The sequence below is a fragment of the Rhinatrema bivittatum genome, chromosome 3, assembly GCF_901001135.1.
Source record: "Rhinatrema bivittatum chromosome 3, aRhiBiv1.1, whole genome shotgun sequence".
Taxonomy (NCBI): Eukaryota; Metazoa; Chordata; class Amphibia; order Gymnophiona; family Rhinatrematidae; genus Rhinatrema; species Rhinatrema bivittatum.
This window is the reverse complement of record NC_042617.1, coordinates 538,338,808-538,360,878: the sequence shown is the minus strand read 5'-3', so window position 1 is coordinate 538,360,878 and position 22,071 is coordinate 538,338,808. Positions and strand designations below refer to the sequence as shown.

The following is a 22,071-nucleotide window of genomic DNA, read 5'->3' as shown; positions in this document are numbered from 1 at the left end:
ATCTGTTGTCAGAGTAGCACTCTCGAAGGTTGATGCTTCTGTGTCAGCAGTCACTAAGACCACCACCATTCCAGTAGCAAGCTTGGTATGCCATGATTTGCAGTTTTTGGGTACTTGCCAGGTTCTTATGGCCTGGATTGGCCACTGTTGGAAACAGGATGCTGGCCTTGGTCTGACCCAGTATGGCAATTTCTTATGTTCTTATGTTTCTTATGTTTCTTATGTTCTTAGGAATGTGTGAGACTCCGTTTGAATCACTTAGGAGGGCAAAGTTAAAGGACTTGACTCTTAAGGTGGTTTTTCTGGTGGCCATTTGTTCAGCCAGTAGAATTTCGGAGCTCCAGGCTTTGTCGTGTCGGGACCCCTTTCTACAGATTTCAGGGGTGATTCAGGGGTATTGTTGCATACAGTGCCGCCTTTTCTGCCAAAGGTGATTTTGACGTTCCATCTTAGTCAAACAGTTGAAGTCCCAGCCTTTCCAGATTTGGATTTCTCCATGCCTCACGTGAGAGAGCTTAGGCTCTTGAATGTAAGGTGTGTGTTATTGAGGTATCTGAAGATTACCAATGTTTTCAGTAGATCTGATCTCTTATTTATTTATTTATCGAGTTTTATATACAGTCATTCGGTTTCGCCATCATAACGGTTTACAAAAAATATGAAGGTTTACAAGGTTAAGGAGGATAACAAGGTTTTCAAAATATTCAAAAGGTTGTTAACATAGGGACAACATATACAAGTTAGTTGCTGTTCAGTTTTTTTACGTTTCAATTCTTTGTTGTAAAATATACTTATGTTGAGTTTCATTTTTTTTCAGGTTAGACTGGAGGGGGATGGCATTATGTTCATTGGGTGAGTTGGTATGCTTTGGTGAACATCTATGTTTTTGAAAGTTTTTAGGTTTTCTTGAATTCTGAGTTCGGTTGGGAGGGAGTCCCAGAGATTTGGGCTTCCTAGAGAGATTTCTCTCTTTTGGGTTGAGGTGAGTTGTTTGGAGCGAGTGGGAGGTGGCGTTAGAAGTCCTTTATTGCTGATCTGAGGTTTCTGTTTGGGGTATGTAGTTTTATGGAGGAACTTAGCCAGTTTTCTTGTTTTTCATATATAATTTTATGTAGAATGGATAGTATTTTGTATTCAGTCCTGAATTTTATTGGTAGCCAGTGTAGTGAGAAGTGTTGGAGTAATGTGGTCATGTTTTTTAGATCCAGTGAGGATTCTTGTGGCTGCGTTTTGTAGGATTTGGAGTGGGCAGATAGTGTTTAGAGGTAGGTTGAAAAGGAGTGAGTTACAGTAATCTAGGTAAGAGAAATTGAGTAATTGAAGGACTAATCTGAAGTCGGTGGAAAGGAAAGGTTTTAAATGATGGAGTGTTAGTAGTTTATGATATCCGTCTTTGATTTTTGTTGTGATATGGTTTTTGAAAGAGGGTTCCTTGTCAATTATTACTCCAAGATTGCGGGCATAATTGACCGGAGATATAACCGTATTTTGGTTCATTAGGTTGAGTGGTGGAAGTTGAGGAGAGTTGTTCTTTCTGTCTAATATGATTATTTCAGTCTTGTCGAAGTTAAGGATGAGTTTTAAGTTGGTTAGTATTTCCTTTATTCTGCTTAGGTAAGTGGCTGTTAATTTGTATGTTTCTTCTAGTGGTTTTTGCATTGGGATTAATATTTGAATGTCATCAGCATAGATGAAGTGGGTCAGATTGAGATTTGATAGGAAGTGGCATATTGGAAGCAGATAGATGTTGAAGAGCATCGCTGATAGCGCAGATCCTTGGGGAACTCCAGTGTTCAGGTTAATTTTCTTTGAGAGGGTATCATTGGGCAGCACTTGGTAGGATCTTTGTGGTAGGTATGAAGAGAACCATTGTAGGGTTGCTTCCTTTGCTCCAATTTCAGATAGATGATCAGTCATGATAGAGTGGTTTACTGTATCAAAGGCTGCTGATAGGTTGAGTAGGACTAGAAGGTAGCTGTGGCCTTTTACGAAACCTTTGAGTACGAAGTCGTTCATTGCTAGTAGTAGAGTCTCCGTGTTCAGTTGCTTTCGGAAGCCAAATTGCGTGGGTAGCAGGATGTTGTTTTCTTCCAGGTGGTCACTGAGCCGTTTGTGGACGACTTTCTCAATGATTTTGGCAATGAATGGTAGGTTTGATATGGGTCGGTAGTTCAGTGGGTTTTCTGGATCAAGATTATTCTTTTTCATAATGGGTTTGATGATTGCCGATTTTAAGCATTCTGGGTAGTTTCCTTCCATGAGGGAAAGGTTTACGATGTCAGTTATCATCTTAGTTACTAATGGTTAAAGGTTTTTTATCATTGTAATGGGTAAGGAGTCAATAGGGTGTTTGGCTGGGTTCAATTTTTTAATGATCATTTGGATTTCCAGAGAAGATGCTGTCTCAAAGTTGGACCAGCTTTTTGTTTGAATGTTCTGTATTTTCTGGTCTTGTGAGTCATTTTTTAGGTTGTTCTTTATGAGGATTTTGATTTTTTCATTAAAGAAATCTGCAAAGTCATTACTAGTGATCTTTGGTGTTGATTGTGACTGATCATCATAAGATGATTTGGTTAGGCTTTTTACTATGTTGAAGAGCATCTTACGGTTATGTTGGTATTTGTTTATTTTATTAGTGTAAAAGTATTTTTGTTTTATGGATGAGTTTTTTGTATTCTGCTAGTTGTGCTCTGTATGCGTTGAGTAGTTTGGTTGTTTTGTTGTTTCTCCATGATTTCTCTTTTTTTTCTGAGTATCTGCTTGGCTGCTCTGATGTTGTTGTCGTTGTACCAAAGGTTCTGATTTTTTGGTTCTTTTATAGTTTTCTTTATCATGGGATTTATCTTGTCTGCTACAGTTCTAGTTATGGTAATCCAGGATGATGTTGCTGTGTTTGATAGGTCTATGTTTTGTTAGTTCAGTTTGTAGATTTGCTTGAAGAGTTTTGATGCAAAAAGGTGGACGGTATGAGAAGGATTTAGTTGTGCTTTTTCTTGTTGTGAGTTTACAATTTGAATATAAGTTTGCGTGGATGATAGAGAGGTCTGACCATGGTATTTTCGTTATCATAGTTTGGTGGTTAGACCATATGTTAGTGTTGATAAAGGCTAGGTCTATTGTGTGACCTGCTTTGTGCGTTTGGCCATTGATGATTTGACTGAGTCCCAGTGATGAGAGCGCATCAATGATTGAGGCGCAGGTGGGAGAATAGGGGGCAGTGTCTATGTGTAAGTTGAAGTCACCTAGAATAATTATGGGTTTGTTGATTGATATTCTGGTCAGGAAGAATTCAATAAGTGGTGAGCAGTTCTGATCGAGAGTGTTAGGGGGGCAGTATGCCAGACAAATTTGTAGATGTGGAGAATCAAATAGTGCAATTGCTTGTTGGGAGTAATTTCATCTGTAGAGTTTTTTTGGATGATTAGCATAAGGCCTCCACCTTTCTTTTTAGGTCTGGGTATTGAAAAAGTTCTGTAGGTAGAGTTGTTGATTAGTATTGTCTGTTTTTTGCCCATCTTTCTGTGATTGCTATGAAATCTGGATTTGTAATCTTGGAGAAGGTCGTTGATAATTGGTATTTTTAAACTATGGATTGAGCATTAAAGAGTAGGAAAGAAAGTGTTAAGTAGCTGCTGAGAGATTTGATGTTGTGTGTAATGGTTGAGTGTTGATATTTGTATTTTATTTTTGTATTCATTCCTCTGTCGTTCCAATTGTTGTCTATGTTTGGGTCATTTCTATTGATCTTGCAGTCTTTGGGGGGGTTGATGGTTTGCCATTTACTTGATCGTTCGGGAGTTATCAAGAGTTTGATTACTGTTGACACTGCAGTTTGCACGAAGGGTGCACAAAGGGTGCATGGCGCGCAGCACCTGGTGGTGTCTGTGCCTTTAGCACTCCGGCGCAGGTGTTGGTGATGGTGGGTGGGCGGGGCTCCCTATCGCGGGCCTCCTGCGCGCGGTCGTGTCTTCCCTTTTTTTTTTTTTGGCTCCTGCCTTATTTCTTTTTGTGGTGTTTCAGGGTGTTTGGTGGTGTTTGGGTTTTTTCTTTCTGCGACATCTGTGGAGTGGTCCAAAGAAAGGAGGCAAAGCATCTAAGGCTACCATTGCGCGGTTGCTGAGGGAGGTGATTAGGTTGACTTATATGTCCAAAGGTCGTCCTGTGCTTGAGGGTTTAAGGGCTCACTCAAATGTGCTCTTAGGTTACATCTTGGGCCAAGTTGCAACAAGTGCCTCTGTAGGTAATTTACAAGGCAGCTTCTTGGAAGTCGTTGCACACTTTTGCTAGGATTTATCGCTTGTATGTCAGGACTTTGGCTTCCATGAGCTTTGGTGAGAGTGTTTTACAAGTGGAAATCTCCAGGTTCAACCCTGATTAAGGGAGCTTAGGTACATCCCAGGAGTCTGGACTGATCTGGGTATGAACAGGAAAGGAAAATTAGTTCTTACCTGCTAATTTTCGTTCCTTTAATATCATGGATCAGTCCAAGGACTCCCTCATTAAAGGGGTAGAGAGAGTCTGCCCCCGTACTGCTGGTTGTATATAGCAGGGTTAATGGTGGTTTTCAAGATTGTTTACTCATGTTATTTTTTGGGGGAAATGAGATTTCCATTTGTTGCAACCTCTCCTTCCTCTTCGTTGGGAAGAGGTGTTTGCATTTAGGATTCTTATATCTGCTGTCATCTTGGCTTGGGTACAGGTTAATACAGAGGGACTGCAGGTGGTACACTAGGTTATGTACAGTGTCAGTAAAACTTTCTGTATCTCCTGGCAGGGATAAAAATCCCAGGAATCTGGACTGATCTGTATTATAGGAATGAAAATTAGCAGGTAAGGACCAATTTTCCTTTTCTGCTCCTCAAGTAATAGTCCTCTTGGGCAGATTCCCTTTGTCGAGCAGTGTTAGCTCCCAGGACTAATGTTTTTCCTAGGCTTAGGGGCTGATGCCAGATTCCCTGGTGGACCTGGTTGATTATCTCCTGCAGGTAACAGGTCCTTGGTTTGTTTGAGCCCTAGGATAGAGGTCCTTTAGTTGTAAGAGTAGCACCACTAGTGGTTGCCTTCCCTCTCGTTCCTCTTCCCTCTACTTGTAGGAAAAGCAGCAATGTCAGGAGTAACGTGAGAAGAGCTTCTGCAGTCTTGGGCTGGCCATTTCCCAGAGAAAGTGAGTGCCAAGCTGTCACTATGTTGGGATTTCTCCTGCTCATCTTGGAGGCAGAGTTTTTCCCACATAGCTGCATTTCTAATTCTAGTTGCCTCCCATGTGCATCCTGCAGTCCTGTTTGTTTATTTATTTATTTACTTTTATATACCAACATTCGATCCGAGATATCACCGGTTTACATCAAACGATTAGAACAGATAAGGCATATGCATCTTATTTCTTACAGAGTAACTTAGTGGACAGTATAATACAGTATTAAACATCCTTATGTACTTATGCAATATAACTTAGTAACGGTATAAACAATTTACAGCAAATTAGAACGAATAAGGCATATGCATCTTATTTCTTACAGAGGAACTTAGTAAACGGGATTAACTTCCTTATGTAACTATACAGAATAATTTAGTAACGGTATAAATGGTCGTAATATTATTGTGTAGTTAAGTGCTTAGAGGCTCACTTAGACTAGATTTACAGCATTGGAGGTGATGGTTGTTGTAGCGGTAGTCAGGTTTGCCCTTACTAAGTACATATTCCATTGTTAATTTGAAATTTCAAATGCTTTTTATATATATTTTTTTGTTTTTGGAATGCAGTAAAAAAAAAACTATTCAAAGAAGTTCAAATAAAATTCAAATAATTCTTATATTGTATTCAGAAACCTGCTCCATAGTTTGGATACTTGGTGGCAAGGGAAAACTTACCTGAAATTTTCATGTTTGTGAGATGCTAGCAGCTTAAAACCATGTCGTTCATTGTTCCCTGCTGTCTAGCCCCCGAAGCAGACATTTGTATCGGGCAAAGGAAGTTGCAGTCAGCAGGGAACAGTGACATGTTTTTAAGCTGCTACTGTCGCTCAAACACGAACATTTCAGATAAGTGTTCCCTTGCCGCCAAGTATACAAACTATGGAGAGGATTTCTGAATATAAGAATTATTTGAATTTCATTTAAACTTTATTTGAAATTCTTTTGAATATTTTTTAAGAGCATTCCAAAAACAAAAAAATTTATTTTATTTATTTATTTAAACATTTTTATATACCGGCATTAGTTGTGGACATCATGCCGGTTTACATCAAAACTGGTAAAGTATGGAAATTACATTTTAACAGGGAATTAGAAACTGGGAGGAGGGTAAATAATTAAATAGGATAGACGAGAAATAACAGTAACATTAACATGGTTCCTCGGTGTGAACGAGGAGAGAGGATAACAACATATGGTTCCTCAGTATGAGGAAGATGGAACAGACGCAATGTGGTCTATTTTTTATTGGAGGAGGTGTGAGTTTTTATTCTGGGTAGGCATGTTTGAACAACCATGTTTTCAATTTCTTTTTGAAGTTGTTCATACATGGTTCAAGGCGTAGGTCAGGCGGCAGTGTGTTCCAGTGATTGGGACCTGCTATGGAAAGAGCACGGTCACGTGTAGAGGTGAGATGGGCTGCTTTAAGGGAGGGCACATCTAGGGTGCCTTTATTGGTCGTTCTAGTCGGTCGATTGGACTGGGTGGTTGTCCAATCGACCGACTAAAGCATTTGAGATTTCAAATTAACGGTATATATATTTAATAAGGGCATTGCCTAAGAGGTGGCAGCTGCCTTCATGGTAAATACCAGACAGCTGATATTAACAAGTAAGGTATTTTTCACCCTACTCTTTTGGTTTTTGCATAAATAGATGTTCCCCTGAAGCGGCCTTTTATATGAGGCGAAACTTGGGCCCTTGTTGGGATTTGGTGGGGTACCATCTTAAGCTGGAAGTTTGCTCCAGATAAGTGAACTATTGGGGATTTTTTAAGCTAGAATTTGGATATGTGGTATAGAAGCTCAATCGCTTAAGTACAAAAATTGTGGGAGGTTTTGGTTTATGACACTTTGTTGGTATAAAAGATTTCTGGGCAATTGGATTTTAACAATATGTGTGGATTTGATGTGATAAAGATCTGGTGGATGTAGAAGTCCTTCGTATATATGCATGAATGAATGGGGTTTATTTGGTAGGAAAGGGGGTGTTAATATATTCAAATTATATTTTCTGATGTATTTGATAATGGTTATAAAATAGCTTGTATAAAAGAATGTTGTGCTAGATTGTGGAATTGTATTGGAATAGATCAATATACTTACCCCTAGTTTTGTATTATATAATTGGAAATCACGTGCACCATTTGCAATGTTTTCTTACTGTTTCCTGTTCTGTCATTTTTTTTCTGTTATACTTTCATCCTTTCTCTCTCTCATCTCTCTATTTTTTTCCTTTTTCTCCTTGTTCTATTTTCAAAGTGGTAACTGATGAAATACCAAAATGAGAAAATGCTTGAGCTGGTGCATTATTGTTCAGAGATATATCAGAATCAGGCTACAAGTGAGAGTCATTTTCTGGTCTTCTGAGGGATATGTGGATGTTTTAATTGTCTTCAATATTTTATTGATTCATGTTTTATTTGCATTGCTTGTCTAGTTTTTTTTGTGGTTTTTTTTTTTTTTTTTTGCTGTTTTATATTTATATGTAAACTGCTTAGTATGTTTTTTTCTATTATAAACAGTACATTAAATCTTTTAAATAAATCTGTAGATTGCAGAATAGCTTGCTCAAAAACAATTGCCAAGAGTAAGGAAGTGGCTGGGTCTTATAAACCAACTGAATAGAAGGACATGTGAAACTAACTTGAGTGCACATTTTCTTATTTGCTTGAAATATATGTACAGAAGAAGAAATGGAATTAAAAACACAAACCCATACTTTCCTTGTACGTATCCAGATTAGTCCAGACTCCTGGGTTTTGCCTTCCTTCCAGTAGATGGAGACAGAGAAAGTTTTACTGAAAATGGCATATAACCTAGTGCAGTGGTTCTCAACCTTTTTTTGGCCAGGACACACCTGACAGATGGTTCTCACATGCGTGACACTGAACATGTGACCATCACGGGGCTAAATGTAAACATGCACTCTGCATCCACAGGAATCCCCTCAACCCCCAGCAATAAGTGCAGAGCAGATCTAGGGCATTACCTTGTACAACTCGCCACACACAAAAAAAGATATTCTGGTTCTGATGACATCTCAGTAAAAGCAAAATGAACTCCTTTTACTATCAGGCACAATAGCCTTCCTTATGAAAAGACAGTAATTTACCACTAATGCATATCCTATTGAGAAAACACAACAAATAAGATTGATAAAAATGCCTACATGCTAGTAAAATACCTCACCTCGGTCCCTCACCTTTCACCAAGTACAAAAAAATCAGAAATTATAAATATGGAGGCAGAAACTGGAATGGAAAATAAAAAAAAAGCCACTCTGCATGCAGTGCAAACCTGGAGAAATGGAAAGAGATATAGCGCACCTAACAGTCTCAGGATTTGCAATAATGCACACAAACTAACCCACACAAAGTTACACCTGTATTATGGAACACACTCAAACAGTAACAACCGTATCTAAGAAATACAACTATTAAACCAGGCCCTAAACACTAAAACATTTTCTATTGGGGAAAACAGAATAAGCCAAGCTGCTATAGAGCCCCACACAGAAATAATTGTAAAGCTATACTAAAAATGTTACAAAACACCTGCTGAACAATTAAAAAACTCATAAATTATTAAAACATATCCAAATATCAATAAAATATTTCAAAACAGCAGACATTGCATAATATCCAATAATTAAAATGGTGGTCAATCAAGAAAAATAAATTTAAAAAGCCACCTTTACTTACCCTCTCCAGCAACTCTCCTACTACTTTCTCTTCCAGGCCAATAGCACTCACCAGAAGCAGCAAGGGCTCTCTGTCTCAATCACTCTCATGGTCTTATATACAAGCTCTCGATCACACACAAATGCTCTCGCACCCATTCACACCAACTCTTACCCAGGCTTCCATTCACTCCTACGCACATAAGCTCTCACCCAAGCACCCATTCACACCAGCTCTCACCCAGGCACTCAGTCCCACCCACAGACACACCAGCACTCACCAAAAACGTATTCTTTTTCACTGCAGGGATGGCCTCCAGTTCCGCCACGGCTTTACTCCGGGCCTTCTTTTTGCGCCACCATGGGAATTGGGCTCCTGTGGTGGCCTCGGTCAGGGTCGGGTTTTCTCTTGGCCGCCTTGCTTCGTCGGCGTCAGGTTTCCTCTTCGCTGCAACGGCTGTGGTGGCCTTGCTTCGTCGAAGTTCGAAACTGCTATTTCTCCCATCACACCCCTGGGCTAGGTGATGCCTGCCTCACCGGCCAGTCAAAGGCTTTCCTCTCTTCTTCCTACTCCCACTGGTAGGTAGAAGGGAGGAGGTTTCTGATTGGCCTGCGTGGGGGTAGGCAGAATGAAGGAGGCTTCCCATTGGGCAATGAGGGTAGGAAGAAAGGAGGCTTCCAATTGGCCCGTGGGGGCTGGAAAAAGGGAGAAGGGAAGTGCAACGGGCAGTGGGACACCGGGAGATGCGACACACCTGCCAGTGTTTGGCGACATACTAGTGTGTCGCAATACACCGGTTGAGAAGCGCTGACCTAGTGTACCACCTGCAGTCCCTCAGTATTTCTCTGTCTCCAGCAGATGGATGTGCAAAACCTGCAGTCTGGACTTAGTTTAAAAAAAGAAAAAGAGTTGATGATTTCTTCCAGGAGGTTGGCAGCTATCCCTCCTAGTCTTGAGGTGACAAACAGAGGGTTGAGGACCCTTAGTTTGCTTGGTTCTTAGTTGCTGGGGGTTGAAAGCTGGTGTATCCTGTTCCCTCTGCCCCAGGAGGATCAAAGGGGCCTGCTGCCAATCTTCAGAACAGGGAAGTGTGCCTCTTGTATCTATTTTTCCTTGTTTAAAATAAAAAAAAAAAAAAAAGAAGCTGCCTCTTGTTGGTAGCGAGCAGCTCACATCAAGCAGTGCTCGGCGTTAGGAGGCTTTGCCCCGTGCTCCTTTCCTCTGATGTTGGTTTCCTTCGGGTGGCCGCTTTTGAAGCTTGCTGCGTGGCTTGAAGTGTGTTGGCTGCAGAGATTCGCATATGTCACTTGCGCAAAACGGCCACTGCTCCCACTACCTCCTGGAGGGAGAGGGCAGTTTGGGCTTGACCACAGGGGAGGTCCGAGCGGCAGCGCGAGTCGGGAGGACTTGAACAGATGCCGCGGGAAGCCCCAGACCCGTTTCCTGTCAGTACAGGAATGGCAGCTATCTTGGCCACATTTGCGGGGCGACAGGCCGCTGCTGTTGAAGCTGCGGGAGGGAGGGGGATTTCCCTCCTTCACTGTCCCTAGCTGATTTGAGCCCCGTGCAGGCTCGGGGGGTGGCAGATGATCTCTTGGGGAGGACTCAGATAGTTCTGCCACTTTTTCGATGGATGTTGTACTTTTATTGCGCAAGGCCTATCTGGCCTGGAGATCCATGGGGCGGCAAGGGCCCAAGCGGGAAGCTGCTTCTGGGTCTAAACCCAGTAAGAGATGCAGTATCACAGAGAGGCCAGGGGCTACCAGGGTTCAGTGGGCCCTTGGGGAACCTGCGCCATGTGCCGTGAGGGACAATCTTTTAGAGGCATCTCATATTGGTGTTCCGGTGGGTTCTAGTCTTCCTCAGATGGATACTTCCCTGGGGGGGGGCAGGATTCCGAAGAGGGGTGGGGAGAAGGCCCGCCTGTGGTTGGTGATGATCTGAAGGTGGTACATCTATCCACAGGGAGGAGTTGTGGCCCCTGATCCCTCATGTTTTGGAGGAACTAGGAATAAAGCTTCCAGGTGAAGAGTCTAATCAGGAGAATGTGGACCCAGTTATGGCTGATTTACATTGCCCAGTGAAGGCTTTTCCTTTTCACAAATTTGTCAAAAAGTTGGTGGTCAGGGAGTGGGATACTCCGGGATCAGCCCGAAGGTGGGCTGGGCAATGGATAAGTTATATTTATTTATTTATTTATTTATTTTTAATTTTTATATACCGGAATTCCTGTATGCAATACAAATCAGTCCGGTTTACAAGTAACGAAAAGGTTGCCCTGGTCTGGGAGGTTAGACTGGGGTTTTTTACATAGAACATAGAACAATAACAATCAACTATTGAACATTATTACAAGGAACAGTGAAAGTAACAATAGTATTTAACAAACAGATAATATTATTATAACATTATTTGTGTTCACATTTTACAAGGAACTTTAGTAGCGTATATAGTCTGCAAGTAATCGGTTAAATAATATAATATGAGAAGGATGACTTAAATAAATAGATATTGCGAATAATCAAGTCCGTGTATGAATTTGAGTGTCAATGTGTTTGTGACACCTTGCAATGGTTGGATCTGAAAGACAGGAGGAGGTGCCTAGTTACACTCTGGGAATTGGAACGCTTGCCTGAAGAGCCAGGTTTTTAACCTTTTCTTGAACTCTGGTAGGTTGGGTTCGAGTCTTATGTCTGGTGGGAGCGCATTCCATTGATGTGGTCCCGCAGTGGATAGTGCTCTTTTTCTTAGCGTTGATTTGGCGGGAGCTGCGACTAATGTGCCTTTGTAGGCGCTTCTGATGGGTCTGGCCGATGAGTGTAGGCGAAGTTGAGTTTGTAGAGATATAGGTGCGACGTTATGAATTGTTTTATGGATAATGGTTAAGGTTTTATATATGATTCTCTGTTTGATGGGTAGCCAGTGGAGGTAGCTCAAGATGGGGGTAATATGGTCTCTTCTATTAGTGTTAGTTAGGATTCTGGCTGCGGCGTTTTGTACCATCTGTAGGGGTTTGATGCTGTTGGAGGGGAGGCCCAGTAAGATTGAGTTGCAGTAATCAAGTTTCGAAAAAATAATGGATTGAAGAACGAGGCGAAAGTCATTGAAGTGAAGGAGTGGCTTTAGTTTCTTTAGGACCTGTAGTTTAAAGAAGCAGTCCTTGGTGGTTGTGTTTATGAATTTTTTAAGGTTAAGTTGATTGTCAAGCCAAGTTCCTAAATTCCTGACGTCTGCAGAGAGCTCCATGTTTAAAGATGTGGTTTGTGCCAGACTAGGTGGGTGGTTGTTCGGGTTGTGTGAGATTAGTAGCAGCTCTGTTTTGCTGGAGTTTAGAATCAGGTTTAGGCTGGAGAGTAGTTGTTTAATTGGTTTAAGACAATTCTCCCAGTAGACGAAGGTTTTTTGAATTGATTCTGTGATGGGGATTAGGATCTGGATGTCGTCTGCATAGAGGTAATGAGTAAGCTTGAGTTGAGATAGCAAATGGCAGAGGGGGAGGAGGTAAATGTTGAACAGGGTAGGGGAGAGGGATGAACCTTGTGGTACGCCTTGGTCTGATAGGATGGGGTCAGATTCCTTGTTGTTGATTCTGACCTTGTAATACCTGTGGATAGGAACGATTTGAACCAACAGAGGGCTGTGCCTTTGATTCCTATGTTTGATAGTTGTTCTAGGAGTTGTGAGTGATTTACCGTGTCGAATGCTGAAGATAGGTCTAGTAGGACCAGTAAGAATGACTGTTTTTTCTCCAGGTTCAAAAGTAAATTATCAGTGAGGGAAAGCAGAAGGGACTCTGTGCTTCGAGATTTGCGAAAACCATATTGTGCCGGGGAAAGAATGCTGTGCTCCTCGAGGTATTCGGAAAGTTGTTTATTTACCGCTTTTTCCATCAGTTTGGAGATCAGGGGCAGGTTTGCAATGGGTCTGTAGTTGGCTGGGTCCATGGGTGATGCAGTTGGTTTTTTCAGTAGGGGTTTGAGGATTGCAAGTTTTAGTTGATTAGGAACTGTGCCCATGGCTAAGGAGGTATTGATGATTTCTGCAATAGGTTTTGCGACGGTGCTAGAGATGGCAGTGAGCAAATTAGTAGGGAGTGGGTCCGAGGGATGTGCCGATGGTTTAATTTTTTTAAGTAAATTTTCAATCTCCATGGCTGATGTGGGCTCGAATGACTCTAGTCTAGAATTCAGACTGAGTTGGTATGTGCTATGAGGTGTTGGAAGCGTTTGGTGGGTTGTAAGGGAGAGGGTGAGGTTTGAGATTTTTGTTTTGAAGTAGGTGGCTAGTTCGTTGGCCTTACTGAGCGCTAGATGGTCTGGAATGGATGGTGGTGTTGGTTTGGTGAGTGATGACACGTAGGAGAATAAAGCCTTCGAGTCGAAGATGAAGTTATGAATTCTTTTTGCATAGAAGTCCTTTTTTGTTTTGTGTATGGCGTTTCTGTAGGTGTTGAGGGTGGCTTTGTAGTCAAGTCTGGATGTGGGAGAAGGGTTGTTTCTCCAGCTTTGTTCTTTGTTTCGTAGTTTCTGTTTCAGGGTTTTGAGTTCCGGGGTGAACCATGGTTTTCTGTTGTCTCGTGTCGGTTGGATTTCTTTTGAGGAGGTTGGGCAGAGTTGATCAGCTATTTTGTTCGTGAGTTTGATCCATGAAGTGGTGGCTGTGTTGGCGTCTGAGAAGTCAATTTGTTTGAGGTCTTTGGAGCATTGTTTGTTGAGTAACTCCAGTGCGCATGGTTTCCTGAAATGAATGGTGGTTTTGGAGATGTTTGGAGGAGGTGTGTTTTTCATTTTGAGGGTTGTGTCTATAAGCTGGTGGTCTGACCATGGGATTGGCGTGCAGGTGGGATTTGTATGGATGGACCAGCTATCGTTGATAAATATGAGGTCTAATGTATGACCTGCTTTGTGAGTGGGCCCGCTGATTATTTGTGTGAATCCAAGGTGACTGAGGGAGGTAAGGAAGGTTTCGCAGTTAGTGGATTGAGGGGTGGAGTCTACGTGAATGTTGAAGTCTCCTAGTATGATGGTTGGTTTGTCTGAATTTAGATGTTTGGCTATCATCTCTATTAGAGGGGAGGGGTTTGCCTCTAGAGTTCCTGGTGTGGCGTAGATGAGGAATATTTGCCCGAGGACACACTGGAGTTATGGAGGGTTCCAAAGGTGGATGCCTCCATGTCAGCTGTAACTAAGAAGACGACAATTCTGGTAGCTGGTGCGGCTGCTTTGAAGGATCTTCAGGAGAAAAAGCTTGAGGTCCATCTGAAAAAGATCTTTGAGGTGTCAGCGTTCGGCATTTTGGGCTGCAGTGTACAAAAGTTTCATGCTTCGAGCAGGGCTATGTTGGGTACAACAGCTGCAGTCCGACAGGTCCATATCCTCTCAGGAGGCGAAACAGGCTGAGCGGCTGGAACTGTGGTAGCCTATGGCGTGGATGCGCTGTATGACCTTATCAGGACGTCCTCTAGGACCATGATGTCGGCAGTCTTGGCAAGGAGACTACTGTGGTTAAGGTACTGGTTGGCTGATGTCTCATCCGAGTCTCAACTAGGGCTGCTGTCTTTCAAGGTGTGCATGGTGGCTGTGTGGGGGTATATTTTATATTGTGTCATAGAACATGCAGAAACAAATATTGCAAAAACAAAACTTAGTTTTCTAAATGTTGTAAATATATGGATAATAAATCAGCAAAGTAATATCAACATTGAAGACAGTATCACAGTAAGCTGAACATAAATCAATGCAAGTAAATAGGAGACAGAACTAAAGAGAGAGCATTAATTAAAGAATAATAAAGAACAAAAGGACAAACACCTCCCTTATAATGCCCTCTTTTTATATAATCCAGCATTCGTTGGAAATCTGGAGGACGTTACGGGCCTGGAGACTCTGAAAAAAGAACTAGCTATCCGCTCTCTGTTCCTCCTTAGCTCATCTAATTAAAATAAGCAAATGCTATGTCTTATATAGCCCTCTCTGCAAGTTACGTGCTTCAGTTTGCACTTTTACCCAGGAAGGTATTTCAGTATCAGTCCTTTGATCTCCCATTTGGTAAAGGAAATCAATTGTTTAACTTATTATTAGCTCATTGGTATGGGTTCTAGTGTTTAGAATTTGATCTTCCCAGACGATAAGAAATACCAAATGCCGTGGCCTTTGATGTTCCCAGGGACACCAAATGTTCCTTGGGGCCATCCCTTGCTCTTTATCAGCACAATGGGGCCAAGAAGTCTCAGGAATGAGGGAAGAAATGGTAATAGTGTAATGCCTTTGTACCATCCCTGAACTCAAATCACCTGCAATATATTGATTCATACTTATCAATCATTGGAACCTGTTCTGATCCATAACTGTCTATTCGCGGTACAAAGTCTTCCGGAGATCTAGCTAACTTACCTAAAATTTATCTTTCCACACAAGGGGAAGCTGCTTTCTGGAGAAGATTTGGAGGAGCTGATAAAACATCTTGGGGACAATAAGGTTCACAAGTTGCCTTGAAGATAAGCCTAGAGGGGAGAGGACTTCCTGTTCTGGGTGTGTTCCCTTCTGAGGGAACAGTCATTTTCGTCAAGGAAGGTCCTCTGCAGGTGTTCAGAGACAGGCCTCAGGGAGGCAGCAGTCCTGGAACCATTCCTTTTGTGAGCGAAAGCCCAACAGGGATGGCTCCGGCCAGGATGACTCTGGAGCCAAGTCAGCACAATGAAGCAGGCCGGTCCACTCCTCCGTCTCACTTATAGGGGGTTAGTCGACACTTTTACGAGGGGTGGACCGCAATCACTACGGACCAGTGGGTCTTAACATCGTTTTATCGTGCTTAGAATTTGCTCATTCGCTTCGAGATCTGTTCATGGTCTTCACTTGCGCCTCTGTGGAAAAGAGATGGATCAATCATCAAACTCTGGACTGGCTGTGGAGCCTGAGAGCCAGTGTCCTGGTACCCATGGAGGAGCGCGGGAAGGGACATTACTCCATTTACTTCGTGGTTCCAAAGAAGGAAGGGACTTTCTGTCCCATTCTGGATTTGGAAAAGTAAACGTGGCTCTCAAGGTCCCTCATTTTCACATGGAGACTCTCTGCTTCGACATTTGGGGTGGAACGCAAGGGGGAGTTCTTGACTTTCCTGGATCAGACCGAGGCCTGCTTGCACATAGGCATCTGGCCTGATCATCAGAAGTCTCTGAGGTTCAACATCCTTGGTATGCATTTTTAATTTTGTGCCCTGCCATTTGGGCTGGCGATGGCCCCAAGGACTTTCACCAAGGTGATGGTGGAGGTGGCAGTAGTCCTCAGGAAGGAGGGAGTGCTAGTACATCCGTATCTAGACGACTGGCTTATTCAGCCGAAGTTGGAGGCCCAATGCAGGCAAGCAGTGGATCTGGTGCTGCTCTGGTTTATCTAGCGATAGACGACCCATTGAGGCTCTCTCATCTGCCGAACCTTCTACATCAAGGTCCCATATTTTTGGATAAGGGAGCTCACTTCTGTCTACCAGCATGGCTTTTGAGAGGAAGCGCTTAAGGGATAAAGGTCACTTGGAGGATGATATTCTCACTCTTTTGCAAGCTAGGAAGTCCTCCACCTCCTTACCCTATGTGAGGGTCTGGAAGTTGTTTGTGGATTGGTGCACAGAACAAGGTGGTGTTCCTATGCAAGCTTCTGTAGTGGATATTCTTGCTTTTTTGCTTTCTTTGGTGAAGGGTTTGTCCTTTAATTTCCTTAGGGTTCAGGTGGCAGCCTTGGGTTGTCTCCGGGGGAAGGTGCATGGGACAACTCTGGTGCTCATCTGGATGTGGTGCATTTTCTCCGTGGGGCGAAGCATTTGCGCCCTCTAATTCAGAAACTGTGTCTGTCCTGGAGCCTTAGTTCTGAAAGGCATGCGTGTGGTGCCATTTGAGCCACTGAAGCAGACCACCATAAAGGATCTTATGTTGAAGGTCATTTTCTTGGCGATTTGTTCCACTAGGAGGATTTCGGAGCTTCAAGCTTTGTCATGTAGAGATCCTTTCTTGTGAATTTCAGATTCAGGGGTTTCTTTGCGGACGGTTCCAGCCTTTTTGTGGAAAGTGGTGTCGTCTTTTCACCTAAGTCAGTCGGTGGAGCTCCCGGCTCTTCCAATTTTGGAGGGTTCAGCGCCTCATGTGAGGGATGTCATGCAAGCTTTATTGCAATATCTGAAAGTTACAAACAGCTTTCGCTTGTCGGATCACCTTTTTGTGCTGTGGAGTAGTGCAAAAAAGGGACATAAGGCGTCAAAAGTCACACTTGCATGTTGGTTGGAGGAGGCCAATGGCTCGGCGTATATCTGTCAGGGACGTCAGGTCCTGGTGGGCTTAAGGGCTCATTCTACTCATTCCCAAGCGACCTCCTGGGTTGAATGTCAGCAAGTGTCACCACAAGAGATTTGTAGGGTGACTACCTGGAAATCTTTACACACTTTCGCCAGACATTATCGTTTGGATGTTCAGGCCCCAGAAGCCAGGTGTTTTGGGGAGAGAGTAATTCAAGCAGGACTCTCATGGTCCCACCCCAGTTAGGGAAGCTTTGGTACATCCCAGGAGTCTGAACTGATCTGGGTACTTACAGGGAAAAGAAAATTGTTTCTTACCTGCTAATTTTCATTCCTGTAGTACCACCGATCAATCCAGATTCCAGTGTATATGGGGAGTTCAGGAGAGTCCGTCCGCTTGACATGTTCTTGTAATTAATCTTTAGAATGGCACAGGTTTTTTATAGTCCTTCACGCTTTGTATGGGACTAGTCTTTTTCTGTTTTAAGTTTCCACTTCCCATTGCTCGTTCAGGGGATATTGATGCAGGTTTGTTCTGCTATCTCATTTTGTACTCAGGGTATTTTGGAAGGAGCTTAGGTGTTGCCTGTAGTGAGTTCATGTGAAAGGATATCTTCTGGAATTATTAGATTGAGTACCAGTTTTAATTGGTAAATAAATAAAATAAATCTTGGCTTTGATACAGGTCAATACTGAGGGACTGGAGGTGGCACACTATGTTATATGCCAGTGTCAGTAAAACTTTCTCTGTCTCCATCTGTGGGAAGGGAGGCAAAACCCAGGAATCTGGACTGATCTGTGGTACTATAGGAACGAAAATTAGCAGGTAAGAAACTATTTTCCTTTGGTTTGTATTATTCAGGTTTATTTTTCAAACTAACCCACATGTTCACTTCTGTTGTGGGCACTTCTCTAGTGCCTGTGCTGCCCTCCAGCTACAGAGAAACTCATTTGCCAGATATTAGCATCCAATATTTTCATGGCAGTTGGAATTTAGACAAGGCTCAGGAAAAATCCAAAACGCATGTAAACATTTTTAATACTTTGATCTTGAAGCTCAATCATGACATTTATCTGATTGAATCCTCCATCCTTTGTACCATATTCAGAGATGTTTCATAGCTCAATCTCATTTTGTACTCAGGGTATTTTGGAAGGAGCTTAGGTGTTGCCTGTAGTGAGTTCATGTGAAAGGATATCTTCTGGAATTATTAGATTGAGTACCAGTTTTAATTGGTTCCTTTGCCTATTCAGGGCTTCCTATGCCTGAGTTTGATTAAGTTATTTTGGTCTAGGATTGCTGCCTGGGTATTGCTGACATCTTTACTAATTTTTTTTTTATTTACTCGCATTTTCCATCAGGGAGCATTGAAGAGCAGTGGTACCTAGAGATCTTGCAAAGAGGCCAAGTCACCTGTCCCAAGTGCTCTGTTGTGGTGAGGAAGACAGTGGAAGGATTAAAGAAACATATGGATAACTGTAGAGAGGTAAGGGGGTGGGCTAAGAGACACCAACTGTAAACAAAAGACAGGCAGAAATTACTTTGAAAACTGGTGTTAACTAATTACCAAATCTCCTTTTATAATCCTTACTTGCTACTGCATTCGTGGCATTCTGCTGGGTAGTTTAGTGGTCATATGGCCACATACAGTTAGAAACTGACTGCCAAATCAGTTTTTATAGTCACCATTGGCTATTGGGGTTTTGTCATATGGGTGAGAGGGAAGACAGCAGCCAAATATAGGCAAGGAGAGGAACTGGAATGTGAATAATATCCTTAATAGTGGTTCAGGGCCTATTTAGTTTGGTAACTGCTGAAAAGGGAATTACAACTTATGCATTTTCTTCATTGTAGTACTACAGCTATGTCACTCTGATTTTCTTGGTGTGAAGATAGAATATTTTTCATTTTCTTTTTCAATGTTCAGTATTTCTTTTTATAGGAGTCAAACGTCTGCCAGCATTGTGGGAAGAAGTTCAGATCTTCAGCTGGGATGACATATCACCTCATGGCCTTTCATAACATGGTATGTAGTTTTACTCTAACACCAGTAGGGCCTCCATTGTATTCTCTGACTTTAGGGAGGAAATAATCCAGTATTCTAAGGAGGAGCCTTGACATACTAGATAGAGCCTTTATCACTTTGAAGATTCTTCCCTTTTAGTATTCTCTTTTTTTCACAGTTCAGTCAGGGAGACACAAATGATCTTAATGATCAGTCTGATCGAGGAAGACTACGCAAAATGCTGAAATGCATGGGAAGGTTAAAGTGTACGAGGGAGGTAAGTCTCTTTCCTGCTGTAATTTTGAACCTAGAACAGATTAATTGCCTTTATACATTGCTTTGAGAAAGTCTTCATACCCTTGTACATTTTTCACATTCTATTGCCTAAAAAATAAAAATAAAAAAGCAGTTAAGTAGACGTTTGTTTCACTGATTTACACAACATAATCAAAGCGTTCATCCTCAAAGAACAATTATTGAAATATTCCAGAAGAAAGTAGTAATAAAAATCCCCAAAAAGTCTTAATTACTCAAGTCTTCAGGCCCTTGGTGGAAGCCCTATTCCCTGTACGTACCCAGATCAGTCCAGACTGCTGATTTTGTGGCCCCCCCCCAGCAGATAGAGACAGAGATTTTTTAAAACAAACCTCTGCCTTTATATAGGAGCGTGCCACCTACATTCCGACAGTATTTCTGTGTCTCTAGCAGATGGTGGAGGTGCAAAACCTACAGTCTGATCAGAGGTATTAATTTTGGACAGATTTAGTCAGATTAGTTACTAGTTTTGGTGTCTGGTTAAATTTAGGAGTTTGTCTCTTTAAAAAAAAAATATAATTAAAAAAAAAAAAGGGTTCCCTGTGTTCAGCCTTCCAGAGGGTCGGTAGGCTCTGAGAGGGCCATCCCCTGCTGGTCTGAGGAAGCTGCCAACGAGGGTTGAGGACACTATTTCTAACTTGGGGCAGCGTGGGTGCGATACCGGGGAGCCCGGCTCACTCCACCCAGAAAGATCAGCACCCTGGACCACTGCAGGCAAATCTCGATTAAAAAAAACAAAACAAAAAACGTTTGAAATTTTTGCTTCCAGTTTTGTCGAGCCGTCTCTCTCTCTCTCATATTGAGGGGGGGGGGGGGTTTCGCCGCGTCTTTTAGTCTCGGGGGGGGGGCTTAAAGCTGATTTTTGGGGGGGGGGATTTATTTCTGATTGGCTCCTCTGATGCTGTGGTCAACTGCGTGCGGCTCTCCCGGGAGGGATTGTGCTCATTGTGTTTACTGGGGGGAGAGGGATCCTCCGGGGCAGAAAAGGTTAAAAAAAAAAAATGCAAAAAAAACCAGGTTTCTGCGAGTTTGCTCATTGTCAGCAGGGACTGCTCAGCCTGCACAAGATCATTTTCAGTTAAGCGCGGGAACAGAAGCCATTTTACAAACGTTCCGTGCTGCAACTCAGGCAGCCATGGGGTAGGGGTCTTTTCCTCCTCAACTTTCTCCTCAGCCGAAGCTACCTGCTTCTTCTGGCCTGGAGGTCAGTCCTGAGGGGACTACTGATACCTCTTCTGAGTCCTCCTTCATTGTCTTTTTGTATAAAGCTTTTAAAGCATGGAAAGCAGGAAAGCTGTATGAAGGGGGAAAGCCTGACTCCCTTGGGAGTAAATCCCGGCCGTCTAAGCGCGAACAGTCTCATACGGGTGCGGGGCCTGTTAAGTCCAAGCGTCCCCTCCGCACTAGGGGTCCGCAGGGGGATACGGATTCTTCCGAGCTGGACTCTGATCTCGGAGATCCGGATTCTCAACCCCAGATCCCGCATGGAGCAGATGATCCGGATCCACAACCAGCGGAGGGGGATGACCCTAAGGTGGTGTGCCTTTTTCATAAGGAGGAATTGGCACCACTTATTCTAGCTATTCTCACTGAGCTGGGTATCGACAGCCCTCCTGAGGAATCCAAACTCGGTAAGATGGATCCTGTGTTGTTGGGCCTGAGAGGTCCTGCTACAACTCTTCCTTTTCATTTCTCAGCTACAGATTTGTTGTTTCGGGAATGGGATACCCCGGATCTCGGATTGAAAATCAGTAAGGCCATGGATAAGCTATATCCTCTGCCTGAGGAGGCCTTAGAGATGCTGCGGGTTCCTAAGGTAGATGCGGTGGTGACTGCTGTCACCAAGAAAAACACAATTCCCTGTACGTACCAGGATCAGTCCAGGACACCTGGGTTGTGACTCCGCACCAGTAGATGGAGACAGACTAAAACTTGTGGGCGGAGCCATATATGCCCCTGTGTCAGTCACAGCCCCTCAGTCTTACTCTGTCTCCAGTAGATGGTGCAGGTGCGGTCACAGCTCCTCCCTGCCCTGGTTCTGGTACTCCGTCAGGGTTGGTTATTTCTTTTTGGTTTTAGGCCAGTTTAGGCTACGGTGTTTGTAATTGGGATTTTTGCCAAATTGTCACTGACGTCCGTCCGCCCTGCCTCCCAGGGGGGTTGAGAGGTCCTGAGGGGACTACCCCCCCCTGGTTGAGGCCGCTGCTAGGGTCGAGGACCCGGCTTTCCTAGTAGCAGCGTCAGGGGTGACACCGGGGAGCCCGGTTCACTCACCCCTGCTGGATTAGGGCTCCAGGACCACGGACAGCGACAGGCGTTTCTTTGTAAAAAAAAAAAAAAAAAAAAAGTGTGTTTTTATTTTTGTGCCGGCTCTCTGTTTTCTTCGCGTCTGCTCTCGGGGGGGGGGCGCTGCTGGCAGGGGGGGAGGCCGTTCGCGCGAATTTTATTTATTTATTGTTTTGCTGCCGTGGTCTCCTTCTTCGCGCCGTTTTCGCCGGCATGCCTCGTGGCTCGGTTTGCAGGGCCTGCGGCTCGGCGAGCGCGAGGGCTTTTGTGCTGCCTGCATCCCGGGAGATGAAGGGTCGTCCGGGGC

General features: G+C 43.3%; 1 protein-coding gene across 8 annotated transcripts in view; it reads left to right on the top strand.

The window, feature by feature from the left end:
- Window positions 1-22,071, top strand: part of ZNF512 (zinc finger protein 512) — a 149,523-nt gene that overhangs the window by 37,166 nt on the left and 90,286 nt on the right. For all 8 annotated transcript variants that reach the window (XR_003855733.1, XM_029596371.1, XM_029596370.1 and 5 more), the window contains 3 exons: window positions 18,520-18,644; window positions 19,101-19,184; window positions 19,342-19,440. Coding sequence is in view for 7 of the 8 variants with exons in the window: in XM_029596371.1 (XP_029452231.1) it covers window positions 18,520-18,644; window positions 19,101-19,184; window positions 19,342-19,440 (308 nt within the window). In the remaining variant the exon portion in view is untranslated. The remainder of the gene's footprint in view (window positions 1-18,519; window positions 18,645-19,100; window positions 19,185-19,341; window positions 19,441-22,071) is intronic.